We start from the raw sequence: 9,418 nt of genomic DNA on the forward strand, positions 1-9,418 counted from the left end.
ATGGAATATTAGACAAGTAAATAAACATTTCTATGATGCAAAAAACAGAATGCTAATATAAGGTTAACTTAAATCTTGGACTAACATATACTAGAGTCCTCACGGCCTGATACATTTATTGAAGAATATGCACCACTAACCACTTGGAAAATTATAGCGAAAATACAAGTCCAAGGAATGAATACTGTAAAAGTCTAATTACATTGTGTCTTAATATATTTTTAGATTATTATACTCTTTTCTCTTCTAAGGACAAAAGCAGAAACTTGCCGATATGTATTGAAACAAGGAATGGTTTCAATCTTCCACTAAACTTCAAATTTATCAATGATAAGTGCTTCTGCTTCTTCTCGTTCTTCTTGTGATGATAATGATGTCAGTATGATAATTCAGCTTTTGCTTCCCAACTGTACAGGATCAGTTTCATTCAGGCTTTGAACCAATAGCGAAGAACTCAATAATGACTTCTAAAGGCATGCCCTTTGTTTCAGGAACTTTCAAGTAGACAAATATCCATGAAATGATGCACCCAACAACAAATAACCCAAAGACCCCTGTAAGACCGAGGAGTTGGAGCAAGAAGGGAAATTGAGAAGTAACAATCAAGGTACACATCCAATATGTAAGGGAACAAATAGAAATACATATTCCACGAACACTAGTTGGGAAGATTTCTGAACATAAGATGTTGGGAATTACACCAAAACCCATGCAGAAGACACTTTCGTATACCACAACACATATAGCAGTTATTGCTGCATTGAGAGTAGAACTGATGTGAAATGATTCCCGGAGTACTAGAACCATGAGAGACACTATCAGAATGGGTATGGTGTACAACATTATTGACCTGCCACCAGAAAATATACAATACTATTGTCATGATTTTTGCATTTTAGTTTAAATTTTTAATTTTTGCTATTTGAGATAGCGAACAAGGTACAAATTATAAAAAACCAATTCATCTCAAATGCTTGAACGGTTAGGTGAAGATAGATGAATGATTTTATATTATATTTATATCATGTCCCCTTATATAAGAGTACTTTTGACTTGAATGGTAGATAATGTATAGCCTCTTTAAGAAATTCCACAATATATAATATTTATTAAAAGAATGCGGTGACGAGCATTGAATTCTAGATCATTTGGTCATAGAGGACCTAATACCATATAAAAAATTAATTAAATCCAAAAAATTTAACTACTATGTAAAGATAAATGAACAGTTTTATATTATATTTCTAATATAAAGTGACACACATTGTAAATTTGTATAACCAAGAAGTTAACGAGCAAATGTTGTACTAGGAAATTATAAGGGCATTGATGTACAAAGTTCCCCAATTACGAGGGTAGAGATGAGAATTAATTGTATATTGTCTTACCCTTACATTTTACTAGGAGGACACTATCTAGATTGTAAAATGAAATCAACCAATTATGACTATATAAATTACTGAACCTTGTAGAAGTTTTTACCTTGTAAAACGGGTTAACATATTCAAGACTAAAAGGAAATTTAAAATGCATCTCAGTTTAAACATACCTCCTGCCAGAAATATCCATGAGCCTCATGGAAATAGCTATACAAGGAAGCATAGAGAATGTTGTAAAGACATTTACGAGTAACGAACCAGATGTTGCACTAATGCCCAAATTTGACAGAAGAGCCCCAACTCCTGCCTGCTCAAGAATCTGGGGAGCATAGTATAGAAATCCATTTATGCCAGCAGCCTGCAACATAATAAATTATAATTTTAGAATCTAAGAATGTTTGAAGATTAATTATAATAGAATTGAAGTCCTTGAAGCGTTGTTGTATAGAGTAACTTTGAAAGAAGAGTCAGTTTGTAATGATGTTTATTCAAGGATTGGACTGGTTACAGCTCCCAACCTTAGTATAATTGGGTAAAGATATCCCTTATAATAATTGTGATTTTGTTAGATTTTATTTTTATTTTTTGTGTAGAAAAAAAGTTTAGGGGAAGGGTAGGTTCCCCAATTCCAAAGACACAACAGCTAAACAACACTAGATAACACTTGAAAAATGGAAGGAAAATATAGTATTGAATTGGGTATTATAATTGTACAAGTGCTCTTTATTTAAAGAGACTAAATTCTAGAATGAAAAAAATAAATAAATAACTAATTACAATTATTTACAACACTCTACCTCAAGATGAGAAATAGATATTTATCATTCTCAGCTTGCTAGTAAGCTCTTGAAACCTTTCTGGGGGATGTCCCTTCGTCAAAATATCAGCTAATTGATGTCCAAAAGGAATGTATGGAGTGACGATCAACCCGCTATCAAGCTTCTCTTTTATGAAATGGCAGTCGACTTCAATATGCTTAGTCTGATCATGTTAAATTGGATTACAAGATATACTAATGGCAGACTTATTATCACAAAGTAGCTTCATAGGTCCTTCATATCTTATTTTGAGATCATCAAGTATAATCCCCAACCATAATAATTCAGAAATACTACCTTGAGTCATAGCTCGAAATTCAGCATCTGCATTTGACCTAGCAACTACATCTCGCATCTTACTCCTCCATGTCACTAGGTTACCACAAAGAAATATACAATAACCAATGGTGGATCGACAATCAGTAACATATCCAACATAATCCACGTCAGTATAAACTTCTAAAGAGAGATTGTCATCACGCCGAATAACAATCCTTTACTAGGAGTGACTTTAAGATACTGAAGAATTTTCTCATTGCCTGCATCTATTTTTCTTTTGGATTATGCATGAACTGACTCACAATACTAACAACATAAGCTAGGTCTAGTCTAGTATAGGCCAGATATATCAGTCTCTCAACTAGCCGCTGATATTATCTTTTATCAACTAGAGGACTCTCCTCTTCATAGCCCATCTTATGATGTTGTTCAATAAGAGCACTATAGGGATTACTCCTAAGTTTTCTTACTTCTTTAAGAAGATCAAGGACATATTTCCTCTGATTGATAAACATCTTTTTCTTTGAATGAGCTACTTCTATCCCTAGAAAATATTTCAATCTCCCTTGGTCTTTAATTTCAAATTTAGAGGCTAGTTGTGCTTGTAGAACATGTCTCTCTGCAATATCATCACCTGCTATAATAATATCATTGACATACACAAGGAGCACAGTGAGCTTCCCATCTTGGGAGTGCTTAAAGAAAAGTGTGTAATCTCCTTGACTCTGTTTGTATCCTAAGGTCACCATAACCTTAGTAAATCTCCCAAACCAGGTATGAGGAGACTGATTCAATCCATACAATGCCTTCTTTAACCAACAAACTTTATTCACTCCATCTATCAAAACTAGGCAAAATTTCCATGTAAACCTCTTCTTCTAACTCATCATTGTGGAAAACATTCTTCACATCAAATTAATTTATATCCCAATTGTAATGAGCAGCAAGAGATAACAAGGCTCTCACAATATTCATCTTTGCAACTAGGGCAAAAGTCTCTTCATAATCAATGCCATAGGTCTAAGTGTAACCCTCAGTCGAGCCTTATATCTCTCAAGAGTGCCATCAGAATTATATTTTAGGGCATAAAGCTATATGCACCCTACTGCTTTCTTTCCATCAGGTCTATTAACAATCTCCCATGTTTTATTTTTCTCCAAGGCATTATCTCATCTTGCATGGCTTGAGCCCAATTCTCATCTTCTAATGCTTCACGTACTGATTTTGGGATTGAGACATAATCTAGTGTTGAAACAAAGTTTTTGTGTTACACATAAAGATTAGTAGAAGAAACGAAATGGGAGATAAGATGTTGGGTACAAAAGGGACAAGATCTTTAGGTAAAGATCTTTTTCCTTTTCTTAGGGCAATGGGTAAGTCATCAAAAGAATCAATATTAGATTCAGAAACAAGATGTTCATCAATATTAGATTCAAAAGCAAGAGGTTCAGGACTTACCAGTGGTTCAGACGATTGAGGTTGCTAGTGAAGCAATGTTGGTTGGTTCCTCTTGTGATATACCAAATCAGGTGTCACAAACTTTCGTATCTCTAGTGTATTCGATGGATCAGACACAGGACGAAGAGGTGTACGAGTAGACATGAAAGATCCAGACTCAAAGAAAGAAGGTGATGATTCTACTGAAAAATTGCTCTTCCCGTGAAGTTAAGGACCATGGAAAAGGACTTAGATTCATGAAAGCAAAAAATTTCTAACTGGCAAGATGATAACACTTGTAGCCTTTCTTATCAGGGGCATAACCAAGGAAGATACACTTAAGAGCCCTAGTATCCAACTTAATGCGATGTTGTTTATGAACATGGACAAAGGCAACACACCCAAACACTTGCGACTGAAGACTCTACATAATGGGAATAGAAAGAAAGAAGGAAGTCATGGAATAAAAAGGATGGGTATTGCTAAGGACCCGTGAAGGTAAGCAATTGATAAAAAATATTGCAGTTAACATGGCTTCTCCCCAATAAGAACTAGGAACAGATGTCTGGAAAAGTAGTGTTTTAGCGACTTAAAGGAGGTGACGATTTTTCTTTCAACAACCTTGTTTTATTAAGAGGTATCAACACATGTGAGCTCTTGAATCATACATTTGTTTGAAATGAATTGCGCCAGACATTGGTTGACATACTCAATACCATTATTAGATCTTAGTCTTTGAATATTTTTACCAAACTGAGTCTCGACCATGTGATCAAATCAGATAAATTACTCTGGTACTTCAGACTTGTCTTTCATCAAGAATATCCATGTCACCTGAGTACAATCATCAATAAAAGAAACAACCACTTTGCACCTAAAATACTATGCACTTTTGAAGGGCCCCAAATATCAAAATGAATAAGAGAAAAATGTTCAATACTTTTGATAACACTAGAAGGAAAGGACACTCGATGGTGTTTTGAAAATTCACAAACATTGCAATGAAAGATCTCAACTGACTGGTTTATAAATAGAGAATGAAACATTGACTTTAATGGACTAAATGGTGGGTGCCCCATATGCTTTTAATGGAGCCAAATCATAGATTAAGAAGTAGAAGAATGACATGTCATCAATAGTTGATTTTTGGCATCTTTGTAGCATGTTCTGAAAGGAGATAATACAACTCACCCTGCTCCACAACAACTCCAATTCTCTTCCTAGTGGTGAGATCCTGAATAACATAATTAGAAGGGAAAAGGGTGATAGAACAATTCAAATCAGTTGTAAGCTTATGATTGGAGATAAGATTAGTGGAAAGTTGAGGAACATAAAGAACATTTTTAAGAAAAAGGGAAGGTTGAATGTGAATGTTACAAGAACCAATAAATGATTTATGGGATCTGTCGGCTACGGCTATAGTATGACTACTAACATTAGGATGATAAGAAAGAAAATACTCAGCAAGACAAGTCATATGATCAATTGCACTAGAATCCAAAATCCATGAGGTCCTAAAATCAATGCAAGAAGTAAGAAGAGATGTAGAATGTATGTTCTTACCAGACAAGATCAACGAACTGTTAGATGACTTACATAGATTATCAATAGCAGCCTTAAGCTGCTCCAACTCCCCTTGCCAAATATTCACATATGGAGAGACATATGGAGACTGTGTAAGAGTTGAATCACCATCGAAACCGGCCATAACACAAAGAAAAAGTCAAAAATAGCAACAAAATCAACCAAATGCACACCCAAACAACTTCTAACTTCGGCGATGAACAATATTTTCGGCGATGAACAGTAATTGATGAACTATGCACGATGAACAGTGACATTCGTAGACTGATAAATCTGGGGAAAAAAGAGTCAAACAAAGGTTCTCTCGGTCAAAAGGTCCCCAAAAAGTCGCAACGAGAGGCAAAAAAATAGGGTTCCGCTCTAAAGGTGGCAATCGCGGAAGTAAGGCCATCAGAATTGATAGCTCTAATACCAAGTTGGAAAATGGGAGGAAAATATATTATTGAATTGTGTATTATAACTATACAAGTACTCTCTATTTAAAGAGACTAAATGACCTAACTAGTCTCTAATGAGCTAACCCAAAAAAAATTCTATAATAAAAAAATAAAAAAATAACTAATTACAATTATTCAGAACAATAACATATTAACGAAAGATCATGGTCATGATACCAAACCAAGACTTTATTGTTGACTTTGTTCAATCCCACTAATTGAGCTAACCCTCATTAACTACTGTAATGGAATGTTTGGTGGACAAAATGATCGTCATCTACACCCTAATATCAAGCTCATCATTAGTTTGTTGACTCTGTGATAGACTATGATGTAGGGGTAAACCAAGGAACTACTTGGGGATTTGCCATTCACAAACTGCCATAGTCAACGGATTTCAATATTAAGGCAGGGGACATAAAAAACAACAATAGAAGAAGTAGAAAATAGACAGATATGCTAGCTGAGATTTGGGTTCAATTCTCAGGTTCCCGTAGGCGATACATAATCCTACCATAAACCCTTAATGAGGTTGGTGATTTTTCCCTGGCCTTGTTTGGATGCGTGTCTTCCCCTACTTTAAACTTTTTATCTTCTACAAAAGGAAAATAGTAAGGTATTATAATACATGCTAGTACAGTGTGAACTAGGTGTACCTGCTGAAGAACTTGGAGTCCAATTCCAACAAATAGTGCACGCTTTACTCCTGGCTCTAACAAACTTCCCCAGCCAGTACGTTTTGGAGAAACTTCTGGTTTAATCTTCATATCCTTAACACCAAGAACTGAACGACTTACAAGTGCAGCTGCTGGAAAAGCTTCACCACCACCTGCATGTAAGTCACAACCAGAAGAGGAAACAAATGAACCTTGCCTAGAAACTGCATTAGGATCTGCTTTCAGATAAACCCTTTGCAGTCCTCCTCCTTCTTTTTTCCCACCGCCAGTTCCTTCAGCTGATTTATAAACCAATTGCCAACCTCCACCTATGTTTGTATTCTTAGGTACTTCACCACTATTACACGAAATCAAGTTGTTATTACTTCTCATGCCACTATTGGATCCAAAAGCCTTGTCCTTCTCAATAACACTACCTTGACTTGAAAGTAGTGGAGCATGCAGGTTATCACTGGTACCAAAGGGGCTCTGATCATGATCTGCCATACTAGAGACACTCCACACTTTGGGAATTAGCATACCTCTTGAACCTACAGACTCAGTGGGAATATTCTCATGCATACTCCCAAAGAGATTGACAAGAGGGTCCTTAAGAGCTGCAGGTTGAGTAACAATGCTTCCTTGGCGTGACAATGTTAACGTGCTGCGAGATATCATGCTACCTTGTCCATTCACTGGTTGAGCAATCATTGAAACTCCTTGTTTGGGTCCATATAGCTTTATGCAATCCCTTCCTGCTTCCTTGTTTGCAATGAGGTCACTGGCAGGGGAAACGATGTACTCTTCTATGGTGGTACCTTCACCCCCAGGATTCAGACCCTCACCCAGCAAAGCCAATTCAGCTATAGTTCAAAGCAAACTCCGAGTCAATGTATATAGAAAATATTTGTAATGCCCCAAGTACAACTACCTACATCACTTACTATGGTTAATGGAGAGTGATTTTATCTCTTCTATGCTTAATGTCATATGAGTCTCACTTTATCTACCTTTAATTAAAAGAGTATGCAAACATAGGGCGAGTTTGAAACAGTGGTAAACTTATTTATTTTATGTTCAATGATTACTCTCATCCCACCCCGGTAGTGAAAGTGACTTTAAGTAAAAGAATACTTACTCAATAAAGATATGTTCCTATTGATATTGACATGTACTCAAGCAAATGATTATGAAAACTGTTCTGTACGATATATCCAACTTAGGAAAATTAATTCCCTAGTCCTCTCCCTCTCTCTTTCTCCACCCCTCTCTCTGGGCGATGCATTGGACCGGGAGCACTACATATTTGCTCCCAAAACTTAGGCCCAATAAGCATTGGACTCATTAATTAAGGGACCGGGAGCACTACATATTTGCTCCCAGAACTTAGGCCCAATAAGCATTGGACTCATTAATTAAGGGGAATACCCTAAAACCCAACGAGGACTATCAGCAGCACCATACACAGGGGGTTTTCATCCTCATAGAGGAAGCAACAAGAAACAGGTGCACACCTCCCTTTTTCCACCGGAGCACACAGAAGAGTGTGCAGCTGCCACCACCAGTCTACTCCGTGGATGCTCAAGCATACCATACACTACAACCAGGTACACAAATCTGTTCAAAAACATTGTTAAATCTAATTAACAATGGTAGCTAGTTTGCATTACCTGAAACATCTTCAACGCCGCGAATTCTTTGAAGAACTTTCTTAGCCTCAGGAATTCTACCTTTACTTACAAGCCATGGTGGGGATTCAGGGAGGTAAAAAACTGCAAGAAAGAAATAAGCAACAGAAGGAATGGAAACAACACCAAACATTGCTCTCCAACTTGGCGAGTCCATCAAGGACATGCAGAACACCAAGATGTATGCCACAAACATGCCTCCAGAGCACGAAAACTGTGGGAGAGTGTTGAGTAGGCCTCTGATGTCAGGTGGTGCTATCTCGGATATATAGAGAGGAGTAAGAGTCATGGAGAGTGCAATAGCAACCCCATCCAATAGCCTTGATAACAGAACAACAAGGACATTAGGAGCCCACAACATGACCAAACCACTGAAGAAAAACATAACTGATGATGTTATCAACATAGGACGCCTTCCAATCATATCAGAAACTGTCCCAGAGAATATTGTGACAACAGTGCCAGTGAGAAACGACATGGACACAATTAGCCCCTCAAGTGTGGGATCAGATTCCAATTTGAATTCTTTTTTTATGTAAGTCATGCCCCCTGCAGTCATGTAGCAACATGTTTGTTCAATTTTATTAATGAGATCTAATGTTAATGCCATTCGCATCAGCCAACATAAGTTTCTTGCTACCTTCTGAATATTTGAGAATCGGAATATTTGTTTCATATGTAGGAAAAAAATCAAACAAAACAAAAAAGAAGAAAAAAATGAAAGCACCTGCAATGGTTGAACTATCCCATCCAACCAGTAGATTCCCAAGTGTAGCAGCAATTGCAACAATCACAACCTCCCTCATTGTTTTTCTTGGTTGCGAATGTAGGGGGAAAAAAAAGGCAAACACAACACAATTTGGATCACTTTTATGTACTAAAATAAAAGACTTGAACTATTATACAGATTGATATCTGCAAAGTGCAAGCTTCAAACCCAGATAGTAGAAATCTACAGTACTGTATGCCAATACCAAGGTTTCAACACCCTCTTAAGTGTGCACATTTTAGTTAATTTGCTTCATAATTTTACGGCTTTCATTGGTGTGTCCAAGCTTTTTATGTTGTCATCGAGTGTGTCCCATATCTATGGTATGGCAATGAAGCTGTCAAAGTGGTATTTTGTTTAGTTAATTAATT

At 36.7% G+C, this 9,418-nt stretch overlaps 1 protein-coding gene across 1 annotated transcript; it reads right to left on the reverse strand.

Moving 5' to 3' along the window:
• Window positions 1-423: 423 nt before the first annotated feature.
• LOC133287541 (monosaccharide-sensing protein 3-like) lies at window positions 424-9,084 on the reverse strand. The gene is made up of 5 exons (XM_061485171.1): window positions 9,006-9,084; window positions 8,261-8,827; window positions 6,591-7,453; window positions 1,550-1,737; window positions 424-850 (listed from the first exon to the last, which is right to left on the reverse strand). Exons 1-5 carry the CDS (start codon window positions 9,082-9,084, stop codon window positions 424-426), a joined length of 2,124 nt encoding a protein of 707 aa, XP_061341155.1.
• Window positions 9,085-9,418: the final 334 nt, after the last annotated feature.

The sequence above is a fragment of the Gastrolobium bilobum genome, unplaced genomic scaffold (assembly GCF_033153095.1).
Source record: "Gastrolobium bilobum isolate Gb01-03AN ecotype WA unplaced genomic scaffold, APGP_CSIRO_Gbil_v1 utg26686, whole genome shotgun sequence".
Classification (NCBI taxonomy): Eukaryota; Viridiplantae; Streptophyta; class Magnoliopsida; order Fabales; family Fabaceae; genus Gastrolobium; species Gastrolobium bilobum.